This window comes from Papio anubis, chromosome 4 (genome assembly GCF_008728515.1).
Source record: "Papio anubis isolate 15944 chromosome 4, Panubis1.0, whole genome shotgun sequence".
NCBI classification, from domain to species: Eukaryota; Metazoa; Chordata; class Mammalia; order Primates; family Cercopithecidae; genus Papio; species Papio anubis.
In genome coordinates, this window is record NC_044979.1 from 119,588,527 (window position 1) to 119,614,379 (window position 25,853).

Consider the following 25,853-nt stretch of genomic DNA (forward strand, 5'->3'; position numbering starts at 1 on the left):
CATATGATATAGACATATCTATAATTATTGAACATTATAAAGGTCTAATTATGAATAATTTTACTTTGCCATCAAGTTAATATCTTTACAAAGCCTCTACTATGCATGTAGTTATGACTAGCCTCTGCTAGTCATAGTTGAAAAAATATTCCCAAACGTTATCTGTTCTTCATTGTTTTGCATCAGGTTTGAGGGTGTATCTCTCAGATCCTGTTTAACTGCTGTCTTACAGACAGTGGCACTGTGGTAACTGTGAAAGCAATGTGGATGAGTGAGAATGATTAGTGCATCAGCTTAGAGACCCTGTTTGTGGGGGTCAGGTGCAATGTGCACATCTTTGCTAATTTTCCTTACCACCCCCTACTATTATCTGTTTTCTCATCTTCCTGAAAAATGGTATAAGTAGCATTCATCTCTCTGGCCTCAGGACTGGAATGAATCAATGAACACATCGAGAATGTCTTCATTCTCACTCCCAATTCCAAGAAGCCATGTTCTTTGGATCCCACAAGTTTTTTTCACTACTCCTGGCACACAGTAAGGGCCTTGAGAATGAATTCTTTTCTCAATTCCCAGCTGTTTCTCCAGGCTATGCATCTAAATTCTATCTATGCAAAACTTGGAATTATAACTGGGAGATTGTGAAGAATGATATTTCTGCCGTAAGGTATTGTATATAAAATGTAGGTGGCGATTTGCTAATAAGAAGTACTAGTGCTTTAAACTTAAGTTATCCCTAGTTAAGTTTCTTCTGGGGAAATGATAACTTTAGAAGAGGAGAAATGTTTGTTTCATCTGATTAGAAAAAAATGTGTGTGGAAGTTCCAGCTGCTGGTTGCAGCGTAAGTGATGTGCTGGGCATCTTACCTTTAGTTTCCATGTGGAACAAAGAGCACAGCCTGGCAAAAGGTCCGTGGTGCTTGAGTTGGCAGGTGGGCAACCATCAGCTTGGTGGGTGCTTAGAGTCAGAGCAGCAGCTTGGTGTCTGACCAGGTCAAGGGACAGGCAAATCTTTGACCTCACTCCTAGATATTTGGGTCAGCTTCCTGGGCCTGCTGACCACGCCAGTGGGGATGCAGCCATGGGTTGGTAAAATGAGCCTAAAAGAGGGCCACTGTAACCCAGAATGCCAGATTGGCCCTGATGACTGGGGATTAAAGCCTCATGTCAAAGCTGGAACCCATGGCTGGAGCCACGGCTGCAGCTTCCATCTGCTCCTTGGCAGCCTCTCTGTGTCTCAGGAGGTGGGAGGCACTGGCACATTGTCCTGGAGGACTCTGAGCAGGAAGCTGCTTTTATGAGTCTACAGTGGCCATCCTGGGGCACCAAACAGAGCCCTGTGTTGGAAGGAGGGGTCCTTAGGCAGTGTAGGGACTGGAGCCATGGGAAGAGCTGGCCTGAATCCAGCTGGGTCTCTGTCAGATGTCCCTGGAGGACTTGAGGTGTGGAGTTCAGTGGTGGCTTTTCCCCCCGATGTGGTGAGGCTGCATCTTCCTCAGCTGGCTGCTGAGTTCACGTGGGCACTGGGTTTTGTGTTTGTTTTGTTTTGCTATTTTAACAACATTCCCTTCCCTACTTGAGGGCTATGCAAGGCCTAGGTTTGATCTCAAGTGATGTCTCAATGGAGGGAAAGTGCCCAGTTTCATCCATGTTGGTATCAAAGATGGCTCCGCAGAGGAGATCACGTTTGAGCTGAATCCGTGACAGGTAGGAGCTTATCAAATGTGAGCCAGGGAGACAGGACAGCATTGAAGGGGCATAGGCCACTGCTTCACCAAGCGAGGAGCTTGGCGGGGTGGGCTCAGGGGGTTGGCATGGCTGAAAAGGATGGGGCATTATTTTCATCTGTTGAGTCTGGGCACACCCGCAGTGTTGGGTGAAGTCTGATCAGTGATCAGGGCCCAACACTGGCAAGTGGCCCAGTGGCCAGCAGGTGTTCTGAGACTGTGAGGTAAGAAGGTTTTACTGGAAGGTGGGTTCATAGGTTGGGATTGTGGCTGCCTCAGGCCTAGGACTCCTGCCCGCAGGAGATAGGAACATAAACCAGGAGAAGGCAGGGTTCTTTTATGTGACCTGGATCCTGGGTAGGGGTTCTGGAACCTGCTTATCAGATGAGAAACTCTGACTTCTAAGTATCCAGGACCTGTGACTAGCTTGAGGGCTTTTGCCCAGGCAGGACTAGCAGGGCACCTGGCTGGCATTTGAGGGACTGACACAGCTTTGCCACTTGCTGTCACCAGCCTCACTTCCTCTGGGAATTGAGACAGGCCCAAACCGGGATGGAAGTACATAGGAGCCCAGCATGGGTGCTGGTGAAGGCAGATGTAGGCGCTAGGAGGTGAGGCCTGATTGGCGATCCTAATTCTAAGCATCAACTCTCATTTTTTAGAAGTAAACAAATCTCCAGACACAATCATGCATCACTAAATGACAGGGAAGCATTCTAAGAAATGCATCCTTAGGTGATTTTATCATTATGTGAACACCATAAAGTGGGCTTACACAAACCTAGATGGTATAGCCTATTTATTACACACCTAAGTTATATAGTATAGTACACAGCTAGGTTATATGGTATAGCCTATTGCTCCCAAGCTGCAAACCTGCACAGCATGTTACTGTCCTGAAAACTGTAGGCAGTTATAACACATGGTATTTTTGTATCTAAACATAGAAAAGATACTTAAAAATGTGGCATTGTAATCTATGGGACCACGTCATATATGTAGTCCCTTTTTGACCCAGTTATGGGGCACATGACTGAAGTTGAATCAGGATTTCTAAATATTTAATGACAATATAACTGACAATCAAATGTTTTACAAAGCTACAAAACCTTTGAGAAAATAGCATGCCGGCCTGTGTGCATGCCTTTGGGCAGTATTCTGTGGCATGGATTCAGTGAAATTTCAGCTCCAGTGGCAGTAAGAAGTGTTTTGTTTCCAGGCCAGTGATCTCTGCCCCATTTGCCAAGGTGTGCGCCTTCATGCAGAAAGCTGCTGGACGAGGCTGATTCAGGGCCTGCTGCCTAAGGAGCTGGAGCCTTTTTGACGTTGCAGTTGGACATTTATCTTTGGTCCTGCTGTATTCCAGGGCCCTCCCTGGGGATATGACATAGGGCATGCTCTGGCCTTCTTTTAAATTCCCAAATGGAAATGATGCTTTTTACTCCCTCCCTGGTGTATGCCTAGGTGAGGAGTGGATGCCACGTTGTGCTGCTTCGTGAGGACAGACCTCACTATCTGACCCTCTTGCTCCTTGCTGACTATCCTGATCTCTACAGGGGATGGTGCTCCCCTCCTCTGGGGCAGGGTGTTCTGGCTCTCCATCACATAATCCACACCACCTGGGCTTGAGGGCTTATGCTCTGAGTCCTTCTGGCCAAAGGGTTCTGACATGCAATAAACCATGTCTCTTGCAACTGAAGGTCTTGGCTTTTAAAACTCAGAATCCTGTTCTCATTCTGCTTGCTATGTATATATCCCCCTTGAGACAAAAATGCTACATACTGAATGGGGCAATTGGTAGGAGATAGAAGGAAATGAGACCCACAGCGATGACAGGAACAGCAAAGAACAACACTGGTTATCGTAGAAAAAAAAAAAAAAAAACACCTAATTGTGCCAACAGCAACAATAACAAAAATAACTCATCTCAAAAACAGGCCTTTATATTACTTCAAGATTGATTTTAACTTCTAAGGCTACACTGCAAACCAGGTCAGCGTTTTGTCTCAGGCTACTCTAAAGTTTTTCAAAGTTTCCTTTCTTTTAAAATTTTTTTTGGCCAAGTACACATACACACACACTTAGCCCTCACTCCCAGGCAGGTTGAATGTGGTCTAGTGCCTCAGAAAGAGACATGGTCAAACTCAGATTGAGCTTTTGCTTCTCATAATAGCCAGTCCACTCAGTGGAGATTTCAGTTTTTAGCGTTTGCGTTGTATAGACAAAGGGGGCATCTGTGAGGGTTGCTCATGTTCTATACCTTAGAAGTGGTGTTTGTACCATGGACATGGGGCACACAACTCAACTGGGGTCTCCCTGCCCCTGGGAAAGCAGGAACTCAGCTTGATACGACCCATTTTCATGTCCCCCATTTCCATAGTCTTTCTAGTGGGTATCCCCACTTTCCTGTTTTGCTTCTGATGGCTGGGTCTGCATATGCTGTTCCCACTTTGCCCTGGGTCAACACGGATCAAAAATCACTCTATTGGTGGTAACCAGGAGATAAATCACCATGCCCTGTGTGGGTGACCGTGGAGGGTTCCATTAGCCACGTACAGCTTTCCTGGGAATGGCTGGTATGCTTGATTTGGATGGCTCCAGAAGGCAGAGTTTGAGCCCATGGCTGGAAAGTACAGAGAGGCAAATGGAAGCTTGGTTTCTAACAGAGCATCATGATGCTGGATAATGGGCGGAATGACATGGAGGAGATTGGAATCACCATGGACTCGCAGTCAGGAGCCCTCAGTGGAAGAGGATCTTGTGCTCACAAGACAGACCTGCCCATGGCACGTTGTCTAACGCCTGTGAGTCTCAGTTTCTTGTTAGTACAAAGGGTCAGTAATTTGAGTAGGTGTATTTTAGCACTGCTGTAAAAGTTCGGTGAGGGAATATTCATAGAGTCCCTGGCCCAGGGCCCTGCTTGGATGCCACTCTGTTTCTCCTCCTTCGTTCCTTTCCCCTTTCCTATTCCAGTGTCTTCGTAACTGGAAACACTGGGAGTGTTCCATGTGAGGCTGGGTGGTTACTTGACAGGGTTATAGACAAGGGATTCACCTACATGGTGAGGGGATGAGCAACAACTCAGCAGCAAGTTTTTATTTGTTTAATTTTTAAAGAGATGAAAAACGTTTCTTCAAAAAAAAAAAGTTTATTGAGAAACCGAATATGCAGACCACGAATTAAACAGTGGCTCTGGCTGGACAGGAGAGGGAACGTCATAGCCCTATGGCCCGTCCTGTGCATTTGCACCTAAGACAACTCACTAAACACCCAGCGCGCCTGTGTCCACACTCTGAAAACCACTGGACTGGATCATTTTTTTAACATTCCTAAAACACTTAGGTGTCTTTGCAGAAAGTTTAGGGGAAGAAAAGTATGACCCTATAGGGCTGGGCACGCTGGCTCACTCCTGTAATCCCAGCACTTTGGGAGGTCGAGGCGGGCAGATCACCTGAGGTCAGGAGTTCGAGACTAGCCTAGCCAACATGGTGAAACCCCATCTCTATAAAAAATACATAAATTAGCCAGTCATGGTGGGCGGGTGCCCGTAATCCCAGCTACTCAGGAGGCTGAGGCAGGAGAATTGCTTGAACTCGGGAGACAGAGGTTGTAGTGAGCTGAGATTGTGCCACTGCACTCCAGCCTGGGCAACAGAGCAAGACTCCATTTCAAAAAAACAAAATATATATATATATATATATGACCCTGTAGGATAAACATGACAGCAGGCATGACACTGATTGTGGACTTGTGTTTCAGGTGTCTCCATGCGAGAGGTGTCGCTGTGAAGCCAACGGTGAGGTGCTGTGCACCGTGTCAGCGTGTCCCCAGACGGAGTGTGTGGACCCTGTGTACGAGCCTGATCAGTGCTGTCCCATCTGCAAAAACGGTATGTGAGATGCCCGTTGGTGATGGGGTGCACCTTCCACCCTGACACACAACCCATGTGCTGTTTCATGGTAGACGGGACACACATATGGATATGTGAGTTTCAACCTATGTATCTATACACATGCATACACACGTGTGTAATCTTTCGGCCACAGTGGTTCTGTAGCAAGGCCTTCTCTTTCTTACTGGCATCGGCACCATGTTTTATGGATGTTAAGAAGTTCTTTGGGGAGAAATTCAATTTCCACCTTTGAGGAGAGTCACTTATTTTAATTTAACTTTGTTTGTTCTTACAAAGCTATTTCTATCTTTCCAAGACAAATTAAACACACTGGTTGGGCTCATTTACTTTTCATTACTAAGTGAATTAAACTTGGAACATAATTGAATATTTTTCATAAGCAAATTAGGCAGGAAGAGAGTCCCTTCCTATTCCCAGTGAGAGCCCCTGGTAGATCCGAAGCCTTGCCTGCTTTATAAAAATGAAGTGGCAGGATGTCCTTGATCCTAATTTGTCAAGGGAGAGTGTTTCCTCATCCTGACAAACGATGATTACTCTGTACCTGAAGTACTGAGGGCATTACACTTTAAGATGGGTTTTGACGAGAGTGCATTCCCAGGATGGCTGGGCCTGAGAATTATGGCTGGAGGGCAGTTTGACAAGAGGCTGAGCAGAGCTTGGGAAACAGCGGATGGAGGGGACACAGCCAGAGTCTACAAGGATCTGAGTGGCCTTGCTGACAGGAGCCACTGGGCTTTCTGGATGTCACCTGGGCATGCTGTGGGGACCCCTGGTTGAGAGCATTCAGGGCTAACTTGTGACGCTGTTGGCCGTTCAAGTGGGTTGCTGGACCTAGGCTTGATAGCTGTGTGGCGTGGGTTTGGTAAGTGGCAGGCATGTGTCAGAGGATGGTGACACAGGGGTGGTCATGGTACTCAGACAATTCCCAGAGTCCAATTCATCACAGTCAAAATTCTGTGGGCTGTGAGGTTCCATGGGTACCTTCGACCACGTACGTGTACATATCCAAATTTTACTACAACACATTGTAAAACTCTTGAGGTAAATAATTGGAAGAGGGAATGATGTTGCTGTTGAAGGATAGCCCTGAAAGAACAAGATGACTGTGTTAGGAATGTCATAATCATTGTAGCATAGTACATCCAGTCCTCCAAAGGCAAGTGGACAGTGTTAAAACAAAGATGTCACAGAGTGTACTTTATATGGGGTTGGCTGGTCTCTTGTGCATGTTAATTATGAAGAAATCCTGAGGTAGGATTCCATTTGGAACGAGTGGGCCTTTGAGCATGGAGAGTATGTGTGTGTGTGTGTGTGTGTTTTTTTTTTAATGATGTTGAGACACCAGCTGTGAGATGGAGGGAAATCAATACAGTTTACTCTGCTAGTATTAATTTCCACTAATTAACACTAATAAAGGGGGAAGAAGACTCAGATTGAGGAAGGAGAGGCAGATGGAGAGTCTGGCAGAGTCTCAGGGTGTGGCTTTCAGCACATGCACTGAGGAGCCCGAGTGAGCACCTCTGGTCTGCTGGGAGATCTGAGGGCTGGCGCTCAGGCCATGTGCCCTGCATCTCAGGGGTACTGGACAACAACTCTCACTGCGTCAGGGGGTTTAGTGAGTGGCTTAAATATGTGTTGTTCAAATATTTGGCATCTTAACTATCCAAGATATTCCATGTTTTTCCTGTAAATTTTGATTGTAAACTAAGTCTTGGCATTAGATAGCCAGGGAATCCTACCTTGGGTGTTACCAATAGGTAAGAAGACAGGATTTCAACCCCTGGATTTTTTTTTTCCAGCTTTTAGAGAAATTTCAAACCTACAGAAAAGTTGAACTAACTGTCCAGTGAAGAATTGTATACGTTTAGCTACACCTATTCCTAACACGTTGCCATATTTGCTTTGTCTCTTTTTTGGCCCTCTATCTTTGGTCTGCTCTTTCCCCATCTCTGTATATACATAACCCAACACCGTCAATATATTTACTTATTTGTTCTTTCCCATAAGACACACAGCACAAACTCTATTGAGACTACCACCAACGTGAAACCTACTGAATAGCGTTCAAGATTTTTTTAGAGTTTTTCTTTTGCCCTTAGGATTTATCCTTCTTAGAGCATATAGTCAGAGAACTACATTGGACAGTTATTTGAATGAATACTTAAAAGTGTGCAGATATGTTAAATTTACAGAGATGTAATTTATTTCCGTGTTCAGTTTTTTCATGTAAGATATAATTATATGTTTGAGTAAAAAAATATAGAAAAGGTAAACACTTTATAAATATTATATACTCAGAGATTCACAGTTTGTTTTCATATTGCATTGATGGTTTTGTGAGATGGTTGTTGTCCTGATGGTAAACTTCTAAATGTTGACCCTTTACCTCTATATTTTGAGAGGCAGTATGGGATGGAATAAGGCAAGATTTTGTGGTGGCCCACTAGAGATTTTTAGAAGGGAGATGAATATGTTTTTTAAAGCTAGATTTATATTACAGAAAGACTTCTATTATAAGGCTTGATCCAGTTATATCAAAACATCAACAACTTATTTTGGGGAGTTTAACTGGAAATAATTTTAAATGTGTCTAATCACGCACATACAATTACATTTCTTTTATTCACTAGATAGAGCTTGGCTTTCAGCTGTCTCTAGTTATAGGGTATTCTGACCTTGACAGGGAAAACGGGGTTTGAAATTCTTAGTAAAAGAGAACTGCTTGAAAAATGAAAACAGCTTCTATGAAAAACAAATGCTCTATAATAATTGACTGAGATTAATGAATAATTTACAGTAGTCCAACCCTGCCTCCCCGCATAAACAATGTTCTTGTAAAAAGATTATATGTTTGATGCATCACAGATTAAGGGACATCAGAAATGAATGCTTTATATGAAATTAAAAGCTTGAAAAGACTTATCTTGGATGAAATATGAAGGTTTTAACTCTTGATCTCCGTCGACTGGCCTTTACTCCTCACTCTGGCGTGTCTTGACCTGTAGCATTAAATAGCTCTTTCTCCGACAGAAGGAAAATTACAGTTCAGTTGCCAGCTGCCAAAGTCACTTGCATCAAAGGAGCAGAAGATGGAAACCAAGAATGTCTTGAATATAAATAAATGATCACAAATCACATGTACTTTAATATATTCACTTTGTTGACTTGTGCAGATCAATCTCCCAGTGTTTTTCTTTTGATAAAATGGATGTTGCATGGCATTATTTGTTTTTAAATTCCCCCTACCCCACAATGATACAAACAGTGAGTATTATTTGACTTTCAAGAATTCAGCTTTTCTCTGGCGATAGGTGCACAGCACCGATTCTGATCAATCCCCTTAGTTTTAGACATGCTTGTCTGCATCAAGTAGGCACTAGGCTCCCATTAGCGATCAGAAGACCTCCATTCTGCAGGTATACATGTTGTCTTACTTTATGGATCCAAAGAAGAAAAATGATAAAAGTAAGAAATTGGTATTGAAATATGAGGACTTTGTCAGAATTAGCTGTGTTTCTCAAAGGTGGAATATAGTATCCAGGGGAGGATATGACTTATGCCAAAAGCACAAATCCACTGGATATAAAGGTTGTATATCTCCCTGAAGTATTACTGCCACCTGATGATTATTATTTGCAGCTTTATTTTCATACAAAAAGTAAATGTCTATTTTTTTGGAGGAAAGTGAAAAACTTTTATGACACTTTAAAGATAAACACTGAGACGTCAAATTATTAAATATAATTTCATGGGAAAATATGTAAGAAGCACCAACTGAGAATTAGGCAAAGTTTTGTTTGTTTTCCTGTGTATTTCATAGAGTAGGATAAGATGGTAGTAAATTTCATGCAGTGAGTTAGACAAAAAGGAATGGTGTGTGTGTGTGTGTGCGTGCTTGTGTGTGTGTGTTTGTGTGTGGTCATATCAAGATCCTCTCACAAAGAAAAGCCTGCTCCTATATGGTCTCACCATTGAACCTTCCAACGTTTTTACCAAAGAAATAATACAAATTTTATGGAAACGCTCTGTGATTATTTACAGATTACATGATTGTGCCCGTAAAATATAAAGGAATTTACAAATATCAAAATGAAGAGTTGATTTTAACAAGGATGTTTAGCAAGATCAGTGTTTGAAAATCAGCTGTATTTCTATATACCAGAAACAAATAGAAGCGAATTAAAAACTAGAGTTTCAAATAACATCATACAAATCAAATACTTGGAAGTAAATCTAACAAAATTGTGAAAAGTCTCCATACTTAAAAAACATGAATCTTTATTGAGAGAAATTAAAGAATACCTAAGTAAAAGGAGAGATATATCATGTTCATGATTGAAAGACTCAATAACATAAAGATGTGAGTCTGCTTCAAAGTAATCTATTGATTCAGTACAAAATTCTAGCCAAAAATCCGATGGTTTTCTTTAGCAATTATCAAACTGTTTCTAAAATCCAAATGGTATACAAAAGCCAAAGGTTGGCCTGAGAGAGATCCAAGAGGAACAACAAAGCTGAAAAATGTACAAATATTAAGACTTACTCAAAGAGATAGTAATTAGCCCGTTGTGGTTTGGTCCCAAAGAAAGACTGACAAATGGAACAGAATAGAGTCAGAAAAGGCCTGTGCATGTAAGACCACCAGCTGTGTGACTAAGCTGACATCACAGGACAGTGGGAAAGGAGTAATCTTTCCAGTGAATGGTGCTAGACCAACTGAATAGCAGTATGGAGATAAAAGAGATCATGATTGCTACCTCACATTCGACAAAAAATCATTTCCAAACAGATTGCAGATTTAAATATGAAGGCTAAAACAATAATGCTTTTAGAGGAAAACGTAGAACAGCTTTGTCACTGAGTATGCAAAGGTTAAAAGAACACTAAAAGCACTAAACATAAGGAAATAATTTACAAATTGAACTTTTTAAAATTCAGAATCTTTGTTCACCAAACAACACTATTAAACAAGCACAATATAGCCCACATGTTTTGAGAAAGTATTTGCAGTATGCATAATTAACTAATATCTATTTAAATAATTTCAACACATCCAAATAAAGCAGAGAGATACAAAAGAGAGAAAAGTATAAGGAGAGAGTCCCAACTTTCTTTGTATATCAATACCATTTTCCCAATCCCTCTGATCAGCAAGATGAGTTTTCTTACTGGGTTTTAAGTAATGGGCTGCCTTTGTTATTTCTGTAACATTGCGTTTCCATGACAGGTCCTGTTCTTGCTGCATATATGAGAGAAAAAATAAAAAATAGAAAAAAAGAATTTCCTGTTCTGCTGGAATTAAATTAGTGTTAACCTGACATAGATTGTGATCACTTAAGATGCATTTTGTTGTTCCTAGAACAATCACTAAGAAAATCAATAAAGGCATTAAACATGACACAAGAAAGAATTGTATATCTAATTTTAAAAGGCGGTCAAGGAGAAACAGGAACAACTGTCAGGAAACTGATAGAAGACAAGTAAAATTATATACATATATGCACTTAATAACAGAGCCCCAAAATACATGAAGTAAAAATTGATAGAATTCAAAGGAGAAATATAAACGTAAGTAATTGTAGTTGCAAATTCTGATAAACCATTCAATAATTCATAGAAAATCTAGACAGAAAATGAACAATAATGTAGAAGACTTGAATGATACTATATAGTGAACTTGATCTGACATATATGTACAATATACCACCCATCCACTGAAGAATACTCATTTTTGCCAAGTGCAGGTGGACACTCTACAGTTGATCATACGCTAAGACATAAAACAAGTCTCAATACATTTAAAGGACTTCATCATATAAAGTTTCTTTTTTGAACACCACAGAATTTGAAAGGATTAAATTAGAATCAACAACAGAAGGAAATCTAGGAAATTGGAGATTATTTGGAAATTAGACAGCACATTTTAAATAACCCAAGGGCCAATGAAGAAATTTCAGAGATTTTAGAAAATACTTTGAACTGATTTAATAATGAAAACAGAATGCACTCTAAATTATTGGATGATGCTAAAGCAGTATTTAGAAGGAAATGTATAGATATGAAGACCTATCTCAGAAAAGAAGAAAGGTCTCAAATCAGCAATATAACCCTCTACTTTAAGGAACTAATAACTGATCAGCAAATTTTACTAAAAGCATGCAGAAGGAACTCAAAAATATAAGCATAAATCAATTAAACAGAAAATAGTAAAGCTTAGGAAAAAAGTAAATAAAACCAGGTTCGTTTTTGAAAGCTGGTTCTTAACAGTATTGACAAAATTGACAAAACTTTCACTAAACTAACCAAGAAAAAATTAGAGAAGACACAAGTCAGGAATGAAAGAGGGGCATCACTACTAACCCTACAAAAATGAAAATGATTACAAGGCAATACTATGAACGACTCTTTGCCAACAAATTAAAATAGTTGAAAGAAATGGACAGATTCCTAGGAAAACGCAAATTACCAAAATTTACTCAGTTCATTTCTGAATTGCCCTAAAACAAATAAAATACAAATTAATAATTAAAAGCTTCCCACAAATAAAAGCCCAAGCCTACATACCTTTACTGGTGAATTCTTTCAAATATTCAAAGAAAGAAATAATACCAATCTTTTACAAACTTAACCAGGAAATAGAAGCAAAGGAAACACTTTCCTGTTTAGTTTCTGCATTTGTTGTGACCACAACACTGAACATAGACAAAAACACCACACAAAAGAGAAAGCTAGAGACAAATTTATTTCATGAACATAAATGGAAATCTCCTTAACCAAATGAGTTAATATCAGCAATCTGAATCCAGCACCATATAAAGAATTATACACTTTAACCAAATGCAGTTGATTTCAGTTGTGCAAGGTTTGGTTTACTGTCTGAAAAATCAATTAACATAATACATTAATAATGCAAATGATAACAAAAACCTCATATGATCTCAATAGATGCAGAGGAGGTATCTGAAAAATCCAACACTAATTCATGATTGAAGCTCTCAACAAACTAGGCATAAACGGGAACTTTCTCGATCTGATAAAGAGCAACTATGAATAACTCACAGCTAACAACTATTATGAATACTCTCTCAGTACTCCTAAAATCTAGGAGAAGATAAGGATATCCATATTGACCACTTTCATCCATCAATGTAGTGGAGGTCCTATATACAGAGAAAGAGAAGACAGGAGAAAAAAGAGGAAGGAAAAGGAAATTAAGAAGTAAAACTGCCTTTATTAGAAGAAGTTATGCTCCTGTATGTGAAAATACCAAGAATTACACATACACGTGCACACACACACACACATGCACACACACACATATACATGCATACACACATGCACATGCACATACACACAACTATGGGGGCTAATAAAGATTAATACCAGATATATATACAAAAATACACATTTTTGTAGTATACAATGGATAATACAAATGAAATTAAGAAAATAATTTCATTTAGAATAGCTTCAAAAAGAATACTTAGAAACACGTCACAATCCAAGATTTGTACACTAAAAGCTGCAAAATATTGCTGAAAGAAATCAAAGGACATATAAATAAATGGAGAGACATTTCATGAGTAGAAGACTCAATGTTGTCAAGATGATAGTTCTTCCCAAATTAAAATATAAATTCAGTACAATTCCCACACAAACCCCAGCATACATTTTTTTGTAGAAATTGACAGTCTGCAGTCTGATCCTAAAATTCATGTAGAATGTAAAGGATAGCCAAAAGAAAATTTTAAAAGAACAAAGTTGGAAAATTTTTACTATCCCACTTTGTAACTTTTTAGAAAATCACAATAATCAAGATACCATAGTATTGGTGCAAAGATAGACGATGGAAAAGAATTGACAGTCCCAAAAGAAATCCAGTATGCAAATCTTCACATATTTATTTTCAACCAATGTTGTAAGATATCTCAATGGGGAAAGAATAACCTTTTCAACAATGATGCAGGGACAATTATATATTCACATGCAAAATAAAATTTAGACCCTTATTTTATACCATATACACATTAACTCAAAATGAACCATAGACCTAAATGTGAGAGTTTAAACTATGTAACTTTTAGATTAAAAAGATAGGAGAACATCTTTATGACTATAGGTTGTGTGAATATTTCTTAAAATTAATGTCAAAATCATAATCCACAAAAGAAAACCTAATAAATTGAATGTCATCAAAATGAAAAACTTTTGCATCTCAAAACACACAACAAATAAAATGAAAATACAAGCCACAAACTTTGAGAAAACATTTGTAAATCATGTATCTGATAAAAGACTTGTATCGAGGATATATATACAACTCACACAACTTGAAAAGAAGACAATCTATTTAACAACAGGCAAAAGATTGAACAGACAATTCAGCAAAAGAGACAAACAAATGACAAATAACCAATTAAGATGATGCTCAACCTCAGCCTGGCTGTGTCCTCACCCAGATCTCATCTTGAATTGTATTTCCTGTAATCCCCACGTGTTGTGGGAGGGAAATGGTGGAGGTGATTGAATCATGGGGGTTAATGCTGTTCTTTTGATCTGGTGGTTTTATAAGGGGCTTTCTCCCCGCTTCACTCTGCACTTTTCCTTGCTGCCTTCATGTGAAGAAAGACATGTTTGTTTCCCCTTAACCTTGATTGTAAGTTTCCTGAGACCTTACAATCATGCAGAACTGTGAGTCAATTAAACCTCTTTCCTTTACAAATAATCCAGTCTTAGGTTATTTAGCAGCATGAGAACAGTCTAATGCAATACTACTATACCTCATTAGAATGTTTGTAATAAAAAGGACAGAAAGTACCAGATGTTGGCAAAGATGTGGAGAAAATGGAAAAATATTGTTGGCAGAAATGTCAACTGGTACACCTACTTTGGGAAACAGTTTGGCAGTTGCTTAAAAAGTTAAAGAAAACTTACCATACATCCCAGTTATTCCTTCCTAGGATTATATCCCAGCAAATTGAGAACATATTTCCACACAAAAATATGTATGCAAATGTTCCTAGCAGATTATTATTATTCCTAGAATTATTATTAATGGCCAAAGAGTGGAAATAATGCAAATGTTCGTTAACCAGTGAATGGATAAACAAATGTAGTATATTCATGTATTGAATACTATTTATCAGTAAAAAGGAATGAACTAATGATACATACAACGTGGATGAACCTCAAATACAGAAGCTGTTGCAAAAGATTACATATTTTATGCTTCTATTTCTTTGAAATATTTTGTGAAGGCAAATTTACATAGGAAGAAAATTGATCAGTGGTAGCCGAGAGCTATAATCAGAGTGGGAATTAGTTGCAAATCATCGTGAGGGAATTTATTGAGGTGATGGTATGTTTATTAATTGAGTTGTCAGGTGGATACACAATTCATTAAATTTACTAAATATCATTAAATTATACACTTACACTGGGTGAGTTTTCTGGTATGTGAAATATTCCTGAATAAACTTAAAATTATTGACCCTCTTAACAAAGATAGGCAAAGTGAAATTTTTGTAATTTCCTTTGACTCGCTCCCAAGGCTAATCTTGATACACATCCTTTATCTTTCCTCAGAGACTGACTTTTCTAATTCTGGTCTGATGTCTTTAATAGCTTTATGAAATCGTCCTTCTTAAGCCTACTGAAGCTGAGACCCTTATAAGTATATATTATTTGCCAGTGTTAAAATAGAAACTTCAGACAAATTAAACTTGAGTTTATTTGAGCAAAGGATTCATGAGTCAGGCAACATTAAGAAGCAGAAGAGGTTCAGAAAGTTCCACCCAGCAGTGTGAGCAGTGAGCTTCTATAGGCTGAACACAGAAGCAAAGTGGAGAAGTCACCATATTTGGGTGTGGTGTGATGAGGCATTTCCCTTATTTGGGCATAGTCTGATCAGTTGGCTGCCTGTAATTGCTTGAAGCTCAGCTGATTCTGATTGGCTAAAGCCAGCAATTGTTATAAAAATATACTCCTAAATTATGTTTTGATTTGTTAGGTAGAAAGTCAAAGTAAGGAGGCTGCTTCAAGCTAATAACCTCCTTCTTATTTAATACCTGTAAGAGGTAAGAAGTTGTAAAGAAAAATAGGCAAAGAAACACAAGTCTATGGCTGGTTGTAGATTTTTTGTACTCTTGGTTCCTTGTGCGTAATGTGGAAGTCCAACTCCCCACACTTCCCTCTCTCCTGTTACTATTTTCTTGCCATGGAGATACCCTCTTTCTCCTTCAAGCAGTGCTCTTCTCCATGTCATTCTAGGCTCTTCCTCTTTATGGATTCAGCTTCCCAGAAGATGGTGCTGAACACTGAAAATGCGGGGAGAATGAAAGCCAGTGCCTGCCTCCTGCTCTCCTGCAGGCACTGCACACTGCTAAAACTGCAGAGCCCGCGACGCAACACTCACGTGCTTTTTAGGACCTGTGATTGCCAAAGTATTGGGTGTAGCAGAACCACTTCGAAGGCTTGATGAAACACACTTTGGGGACCCATGCCTAGAGTGCCTGGTCCAGAGGTCTGGGCTGGGGCCTGAGAATTTGCATTTTAACAAACCCTGTGCGCTTCTGTTGCTGCTGCTCGTCTGTTGCTGTGTGCTTCTGCTGCTGCTGTGAGAGCCACTGCTTTCGGGCACTCGTTTGTTCATATTATTCTTGGATATTTCCTGCCAGTCAAATTTACTGAGAGAACACAGTGCTTATAAAGCTTTAAACATGAAATGAGATAAATTTGAGACTTCGAATGGATTTCAAATGCCTTAATTAATTTATGTTTGGTGTATTCTACAGATTGTAGGGTTTATGGAAATATATTAACATGCAATAATACTTTAAAATTGGAAAATATCAGGGCAGAGAAAACATGACTATTGAATGGCAAATTAAGTCGGAAAGGTTTTATACAGAAATACACTCTCTATCGTCATATACGGCTAGTTAGTACAGGTTGGCATAAAATTAGATTATAGGCTTGCTAGCAGCCAAAGCAAAAAAGAGAACCATAGGAAACATTAGCTACAATATTTATCAGAAACACACAATTCTGTTTTTCTTGGTACTGAAGCCTGGAGGAAATGACTCGTTGGTGAATTGTTTCTGTACAAATAAACACACAAATACATTTTAAAATATTTAAAAGCTTCATTCAGTTCCTCCTGTTGGCATTTCCCAACAAAAGTCAAGAACTCTACTCCAAAGTGCTAATGTACTTATTTTACACATGTCTTCTGTTTTACTTGCATTTTGATTTTGTGGGAATATTGATTCAGATGACAACCCGTTAATCTGCAAAAAACCCAATGGGTATGAATTATTTATTCTTATTAGAGAAGAACCTCAGTATCCCAGCCTCTGTAATAAGTATTTTCACGCTCTTTTTCATCACTTCCTTAACTAATACTAACTATGTGTTTGCTGTTGCTATTTCAGGCTTTAGTGCTCAGTATCAGCAGAAAAGAGTTCAGATGGTTCTCCGATATTTTCATTTCTGACAAACTAGATAAGGAGGATGAATAGATGGCATTTGATCTCTTACATATAGGAATTTAATTTGTTTTTATATCTTCCTGAGATCTTTGAATTAGCACCTCCTCTTTGTAAATCTGAGAACAATTTAAAATGGTCCCTTTGCTTGCAAGCACTGGGGCAGAATCGTATTTTTAAGATAAATAAATAAAGTTACAGACAGACTGCCCCAAAGTGCTGCTACCAGTTTATTAAGCTGAAGTACTTTTCAGAATTAAGTGCACTTCTAAACTGATGGTCAGAAAGTGTGTGCTGGTGGTTTTATGTGTATGCTTCCTCAAGACAAACTGCCTTTGGGAATGGATTTCAGATAAAGCCAGGGACTCAGATCAAAAACTGGTGTCCACTAGGCCTGGCCATTACCAGTTACACTGTGCCCCTTGAACTTGTTGAGGACCAGCCCTGGAGTCACTTCCCCATCTCTGCCTCTCTTTAACTGTCACTGAGTCTGTATAAATGTGTGTCCAGAGATCCTTGTGGGAACTTTCTCTGGCTTGCTTCCTAATGGAGATTGATTTCACTCGTGGCTATTCTCAGAAGCCACAGTCCTAATCCCATTGTATTCTTATGCCATTGATACTGAGTATAGGAATTGTGTAGACACCATGTTTTGTTGGACCCTTTGTTTTTCAGATTGTTGGAGAAAAGTGTGTTCTGTGTATGTGCATGCATATTTATATATATTGTAGCATATATATGTTACTCTTATAAAACACTGAGGCACTTATTGTTTATTTCACTGCATGTATAAAGATGAGTCAAGCTATGATGCCTGCCTTTAATGATCTCACAGTCTAGAGGTGAGGTAGCCTTGTAAATAACTTGTGTTTTCTGTTTTACTTGAATTATGACAAAAGTAGTGAGGGAAAGAGGGGGAAGAAGTGAGTAATACTGCAGTAAACATCACAATGTATATGGCCTCTATTTGCCTTTGAATTCTTACATTAGGAGAAACTCCCAGGAGTGAGATTATTAGGCTGACAGCTTAGGATATTTTATGACTCTGATACATATCACCATGTTGTTTTATAAAAGGTTGTGTAAATTTATAAAGCCTCTGATTTTATTATAACCTGGCTAACCTTTTGTTAATTTAAACTATAGAAAAATGATGCCTCATTATTTCAATATTGAGCACATAAACCTTACAATATTTTAGATGGTAATTTTTCCACAATGTATTATACTTCTCTACCTTATTGGCAAAATAATTTTGAACATAATTTAAGTGGTTCTTAATAACTGAAGACCCTTGATGTGAAAACCAATGATCAGGCTGCCTTGTAATACGACGGAGTATTATACAGTAAAACTTTGGTCAAGTAACTTGATTTCTCTGTATCCTTTTGGGTACCTATAACTTGGAAATATTTAACATAGCTACATCAGTGGATGCTTTGTGTCAATTAAATACCAGGATGAATTTCAAAGTCCTTCATTAATTTATTCAACAGATATATTGACTCATCCTTTGCTGTATGTCACAGAAGAGAAAATGGCTAATAGGAAAGCTTCCAGAACCATAGATTATGTGAAGGAAACAGGTGATTTCCATTGAATTTATGAAGGACACAGTATTGAGCAAGGAGAATGCCTGCTGCAGAGTGGGAGTGGGTCATGGAATGGGAGAAGAAGAGAAGGAGTGTGTGGATTGTGGGCACAGCATATGTCCAGAGGGTGGGAGTGAACCATGTTTATGCACTGGATTTGTTGCCTAAGCCTGGAGTTGGAGGGAGAGTTGGGAAGTGTGAGGCAGGGATGTGAGAATGGATGCTGACTAGATTAGGAAGGACCTTGATGCTTCATTAGAGAAGTTATTAATAGATTTAATTCTGAGGCCATGAGAAGCCAAAGAAGGGATTATAGGATGGAAATGGTGCAAATACATTTGACTTCTTGAAAGTCATTCTGGTTGAGGGTGTCTGAAAAGAGGCTATTGCAGTGATCCAGGGAAGGGCAATAGTTTGGACATGGGCAGTGAGCACAAGGAGACACGGTGCCCTAAGGAGATACATCAAAGGTCAAGTCAACCGCACTTTGTGGTTGACTGTACAAGGTAGGGGGAGATCAAAAGTTGAAGAATGGGGCTTCACTTCTGATTTGGGTAATGACAAAGACTATGGGTTGATCCAAGAGGCAGGAAGAATGGGAGGAAGAGCACATCACAGGCACCGATGGATGCTTTTTTGTTCAGTGTTGTGAACTGTCAAGTTAGACTGAATTCCTTGAAGAAATAGTACAAAAAGCCTTGGCTTTGGAGCTAGACTGGCACATTCTAGCTTTATCCCTATCACCTTGTCTAATGTGCTTCCCCTCTTCAGTTTCTTCACTTGCAAAACTGGGACAATCTTCCATTCATTCCTTGTGGGCTTCATATGAGGATCAAGTAAATCAAGAGCCCACTGTTGAATCCAGACACTCACGACTGCTTTCTCCCTGCCATTGGCCCCCTGGGACTCCATCCCAAGTTGAGTTTCTTAAAAGTAATATCCACCTCCAATCAACCTCTAAGACTTGTTGCTTGAACACTATGGCAGTTTGTCCGGTCTCAGGCAGTGGCCCCAAGCTGCACAAGAGGTTAAATTTCCGGCTGTATTTCACAGGCAAGGCCCTCTGTCCTCTAGAAGATTATCCATTCACACTCCTTCACCATTATTCATCTGTTAAAAGCTGCTTGGTCATTAATACAGTGCTCTAAAATATCTCCAGCCTGTGTCTTCAGCAAAAGGGAAATCAATTGTCACAATATACAATACAGCTATTCATCCTAAGGCAGATATCTTTACCACATCCACAGCATGATCAATGGCGCCATTACCAGAGGTAACTTGAATTGCATCCAAAACACTTACATGGAACACATTCTGGTAGAAATGATCTGTCAGTGGAGACAGTGTGAAGACAAATAACCCTGTGGATGACTTGCCCAATCTGTCTTCATCTCCAGGAGAATAAGCCAATGAATATTCTTAGCAAGGATTTTCAGTGGGTGCTTCCAGGGAATGTAAAATACCCTCTTTGTTGATCAGAAGACATATTCTGCTCTTACACTAACAGCAAAACCCAAACCTTTTATTTGTCTTTCAGGAAGATAAACTTCAGGTATAAAAGAGTCCATTACCCCAGGAGGTATCCATAAACCTCCAATTCTGAAAATTGCATCTCATCTTTTCTAAAACAAATGCCTTCACTTAAGAGCAGTTACAATTTGCCAATCCTGACAGCTGCAAACTGAATTTATCTTTAATCACACATTCACTGAGTGTCTTTTGAAAGCACATCAGCCATCATTGAGTAAAGCATTATCATATGGGGGGAAAAACATTGCCAATTCATTAATAAGGAAAACAGAAATTTTTCACATAATAAGAATTAAATGCCTCTGAAAAGAGTATCTGAATTTTAGCCTATGCTATAACTTGATTCTTATAATACTGGTTAAAAATAACAGTTATTTGAATGTATTTTGTCACCTTATGAGCAGGCTACGGTAGGTACAAAAGTACACATTAGACTTTACCTCAAGGAGAGCCACCAAATGCTGAGCATGTCCACATCTAGGTAATCTTAGGAGGGAATGGCTAAAAGTGGATGGCAATTGAGAGAAGGCAGATTAGGAAGTGATACAAAGAAAAATTTTCTAATCATTAGAATTCCTATTACTTAAGTATTCAGGGGATGGGGAGCCAAATTCACAGAGAAATATTTCCCAAATTGGACTAGTTTATTTGAAGAGCCCTTCAACACTAAAAATCTATTATTCTTTGACACTAATGCATAAATGTTTCAGACATCGTTACTCAGTGATCCATTTTGGGTGCACAGAAAGAACAGTTGTTTTTTTCTCCAGTTAACTCACAGATTTTCTTGTTTTTCCCCATCTTATGCCAGTAAATCATCTGGTAAGTGAATGAGATAAGCACTTAAAACATTCATCCTTTATTCCTTGAAGACCTTCGAGAGAAGGTGCTGATCACCTTTCCCCAAAGCGGAGCAGAGCAAAATCCAATCCGCATAGGGGCTCTGCAGGACCCTGAGACAGAGTAGACCCTGCAGCAAGGGAGCTGGATCTGGCTAGACCTGCTGCTAGGGCCACCTGTGATGCATGCACCTCACTTTCCTCATCAGTGAAAGGAGATTGAAAGCAAATTGAAGATAAAAAATATATATATATATCTTCATATATATATATATAAATTCATGTATATATGTAAATTCATATATATATATGAATTTGCCTTTAAAATAAAATATTATGTAAAGGAAGTCAACAGCCTCAGCAAATAAATTGAATGTGATTAACGTTTATGAAAAGTGTCACACATGTCCCAAAACCCAAACTTCACTTATCTCCTAATAACTCAATATTTGAAGCCCTCTCACTAGCCCCTTGGGAAGACAGACACCTTGGCATCCAACAGCTTCCTCGTTGGTCTGCAGTTCCCTCTGTCATGGCTGCATTCAGCCCTTCCTGCTGTATTGAACCTACACAAAACTGTCAATACATCTGTTCACCTGTTTTCGCTCTCTTGCTTACTCCATCCAGAATGCCTTAAAACCCTTGTCGAACAAACAGAACTCTACAGGAGTTCAAGGGTGGAGGCAGATGTCTACTTCCTGCTTCACAAGGTCTCAACTTTGTGTTCACAGAAAGCGTTGTGTGTGCCCCTGCTGTGGTGCTCACAGTCTCGGGTGACATGACTCCTTGGCCACCTTCATGAACTTGCTCATTTCACACTGCGTTCTCCATGACCAAGTTCTCTGAAACATGAGGGACATGCAGCCAAAACACGGGCCACGCTGTGCAGCCTAAAATGTAAAATACTGCATGATGTTCTTTATATTGTAGGGGAAAAATAACATAGGTTTGTAGTGTGGAGACCTGTTACAAAAGGCAAGTTAAAAGAAACCAACAAGTTTATTCACGTTTATATTTCATACATACATGGGAGATACCCAGAGAATGAGTAGTTCTCAAAGAGGTGGCTTTGAATTCTAGCTGATAACAGGGAACAGTGAATTTTTAGAGAAGTAAGGAGACAAAAGCAAAAGACTTTGATTATCTAAGGGGTCCAGTGGGGGAGGGCAGATAACTGGCAGCTAGAGACTAGTCTGTGATGCTTGTTAGTGTGGGCTCCTCTGGTACCATCTCGGGTCCAGGAGGGTCTCTGTTCTCCCTGGTAGAAGGGGGCAGGTAGGGTACCTTTAGTCTTTGTAACACCATGTCCATATAAATAGAGGGAGGGCAGAGGCCTTTCCTGCATCTGCTGCTTCTTAATCATCATCAGCTCAACAGTCCTCCCTATTTGGGGAGGTGTATTTTGGTCTCTCACATTATATTTCTATGGTTTTAATCCTTTCTAAATAAAGTGAGATTAGAAACACCAAGCTCCCTGTCATTACTTTGAGAGAGATTGACCCTCACAATCTCCCTGAAGCTCTTAAAGAGATTGATGATGATTTTTTACCTCTTGTAAATATTAGGTAGGTGCCATTGCTTTTAACATCTCAGGAACGCTCTACCGCACAGCTACTCTGTAGCTCTGAGCCCATCTGGAGTGCTGGAAACATCTCACAGGCAACCGCTCCACACTCCAGGCACCATGAACGATGATTACATTGGCAGCCCGCAGTCATTATTGAAAATACAGCATCAGAATAATGAAGATGCTAAGACTCTCCCCTCTGGCTCCCATGAGTAATGAAAGCCTGAAGGAAGGGCTCATTCATTAAGATTGTATAAGCAGAGGAGAATAAATGGATATTTGTTTTAAAGAAATTCATTCCTGTCCAATATTCTAATTTTGAGGAACTTTGTAGGGAATACAAATTTATTTTTAAAAAGGATTAAAATGAAGTTCAGTTACTGCAAGTGAGTCTTTGAACTAAATACTCTTGAAATGTTTCATTAGTAACATTTTGTTCAAAAATTCTAATCGAACTGACAAGAATTTGACTTTTGTTTCACTGTCTAAAGAATGTAAATATGGTGGTTGCACATACCAGGAATGCAGAGAGTAAAGTGTACCTCACTTATATTGACTCTTCCCCATCATTTATCCTTGCAATGCCTTGCGATCCCTAATTAAACACAAAAATCTACCACCTGAAACTTATCAAAAAGATGAACACTGACAGTCATCCCCCATAGGTGCAGCCCAAGTACAGGCTGAGGAAGGCTGGCAGGAGGAGAGTTCTGTGCAGTGATGAGCGTGGTCAGATAAGAGCTGTCCTTCAGCCTGCACCACCTATGGAACCACAGCCTGGAGATGAGCTGCCCAGCCCTCCCCACCCAGGATGCTGAATGAAGGGCTTGTTTTCGTGTTAGCCAATATTATCACAACGAAAGTAACTCACTCTATGAACTTTTCCATTTTGCAACTAGTCCTTTCACTAGCAATGAGGAAGGAAGCAGGGAGGGAAAGAGGACTTTAGCCAATTTTTAATATTGGTTTTTGCTTTTGCAAGGGTATTGATGAGTGTTTAATTTGCAGTTTGCCCACTCATTGTTGGAGGCTGCAGTGAGCTCACTGGCAAGATACAAACAGACTGGAAAACATAAATTTGCGGAAGAAACATCAGCTTCTAGTTCAAAAGTAAATAGTTACAGTAATAAGAGGATCTCAAGACAATGATGTAACACACTTGGCAGTGGAAGGAATATTTACTTGTCACTCTCTGAACCATGAATGCTCATTGACAGCAGATGAGAATTTTACCCTAGATTAACATCACTCATTTTCAACTGCAATTTTCTAATAGCTGTGCAAAAAGTAAAACAAATCCTGTTACTATGTTGACTCCAATAGCAGAAAAAAAAAAGCAGCAAAACATTAAATAATGTCAGTTTTATATCAGTGTCTTACATACTTCAAGTAGAAAAACAATTCCATAATTTTCAAAGTTAGTAATTAAAAACAAATCTATTCTTGGATTTAAAAAAAAGCTTTTGGAAGTTGATTCCATAAGTTAAACATCTAATACTATTGCAAATTGTATTTTAAATTCATTTAAAGAATTCAGTGTTAAAAGTACAATTTTTTTTGACTAATACTTTGGATAAATTTTGGCAGGAGCAGAGTGTCATGATAAAAACCGTCATTTAACTTAAGAAACCAACAGAGTTAAAATGCACTTGAATTTGATTGTATTGCACATATTCATAATTGCATCTAAACAAGCTGTGACATTCTAAAAATAAATATAGAAGCGATAGTTGTCAAAATTTAAAAATATTCTCAAAAACCCATCTTTTTACGAATATAAAAAAATTCTCAGCATGGCAGTAGTGCTTTCTCTTTCATCAGTTGGAATTTCTTTAGAAATAGTTGAACTTTGGAAGACCTACTTTAAAGTCAATCTAAATGCCTAACAAAGTTTTTGACATTTAAAAAATTGAATTCTCTTTATTTTGGCTGCATATTTCTTTCCAACTAGAAATCTTTCATTACAGTATTTAGCTAATTAATTAATTTTAAAAAAAACTCTAGCTTTTGAAGTTTTAGAAAGTTGCCATTGTTAACGCAGTTATGCCCTGTCATGTATAAATTGTGTAGTGTTTTTAGTTTCTTCTTTTATAAATCATGGTTACTGAGGTATACCTCACATATAATTAAAAACCTGCCTTTTAAAGGTGCAGTTTATTTCTCACCTTTCTCTCCAGCCCTAATCCTAAGCAGCTGGTGCTCTGCTTCATCTTACTGTGGGGTTTTGTGGGATTTTGTTTTTTGTTTTTTGTTTGAGATGGAGTCTCACTCTATTGCTCAGGCTGGAGTGCAGGGGCAGGATTTCAGCTCACTGCAACCTCTGCCTCCAGGATTCAAGCGATTTGATTCTCCTGCCTCAGCCTCCTGAGTAGCTGGGATTATGGGCACCTGCCACCACACCCAGCTAGTTTTTGTATTTTTAGTAGAGACAGGATTTCACCATGTTGGCCAGGCTGGTCTCGAACTCCTGACTTCAAGTGATCTGCCTGCCTTGTCCTCCCAAAGTGCCCGGATTATCACTGTGGTTATTTTTAACCAGTGCTTCACAGAATTTCAGATGAGAGTCATGGAGTATGAGTCTCTGTGTCTGGCTTCTTCCACTTGGTGATGTTTTTGAGGCTCACCTGTGTTGTTGCTTGTATCAGTCCCTTCCTTTTTACTGTTGAGCAGTGCTCGCTTGTGTAGACACAGCACACTTCATTCATTTACTACTTGGTGGAGATTTGAGGTTTTAAGCTTCTGATTAGTATGAATAATGCTCCTGTGAGCTTTCGTGGATAAGCCCTTGTGTAGAAATATGTTTATATTTGTCTTGGTTAACTTCCCGGGAATGGAACTGTGGGAGTGAGTGGATATGTTTTACTTTGTAAGAAACTGTCAGTTTTCCAAAGTGGCTGTTCTATTGAGCATTCCCTTCAGGACGGCATGAGTGCTCCAGTTTGTTTTATAATTACACGATAATAGTTACGAGTATGGGTTCTCTAACTGGCAGGATATCATACAAGGATGCTTGGACAGATGAAAGAACTCTTGGTTACAGCTTTGAACGAGAAGAGGCTGCCACTTGGGCTACACAGTGAGCTGCATCCAGGGACAGGGTAACAGCAAGATGGAACTATACAACCACGAAATGTACTCCCCATACGGAAGGAAAAAAGACTAAAGAGACTGACTCTAAGAGAATCTAGAATGTTGGACT

At 39.3% G+C, this 25,853-nt stretch overlaps 1 protein-coding gene across 3 annotated transcripts in view; it reads left to right on the top strand.

The window, feature by feature from the left end:
• The window catches only part of VWC2 (von Willebrand factor C domain containing 2), a 149,328-nt gene that overhangs the window by 21,523 nt on the left and 101,952 nt on the right, over nucleotides 1-25,853 (top strand). For 2 of the 3 annotated variants that reach the window (XR_644800.4, XM_009202969.3), the window contains exon 2: nucleotides 5,487-5,616. Coding sequence is in view for 2 of the 3 variants with exons in the window: in XM_009202969.3 (XP_009201233.1) it covers nucleotides 5,487-5,616 (130 nt within the window). In the remaining variant the exon portion in view is untranslated. Of the gene's footprint in view, nucleotides 1-5,486; nucleotides 5,617-15,909; nucleotides 24,959-25,853 lie in introns of those variants that run through there. The other variant, XM_009202970.4, reaches the window with a different exon arrangement.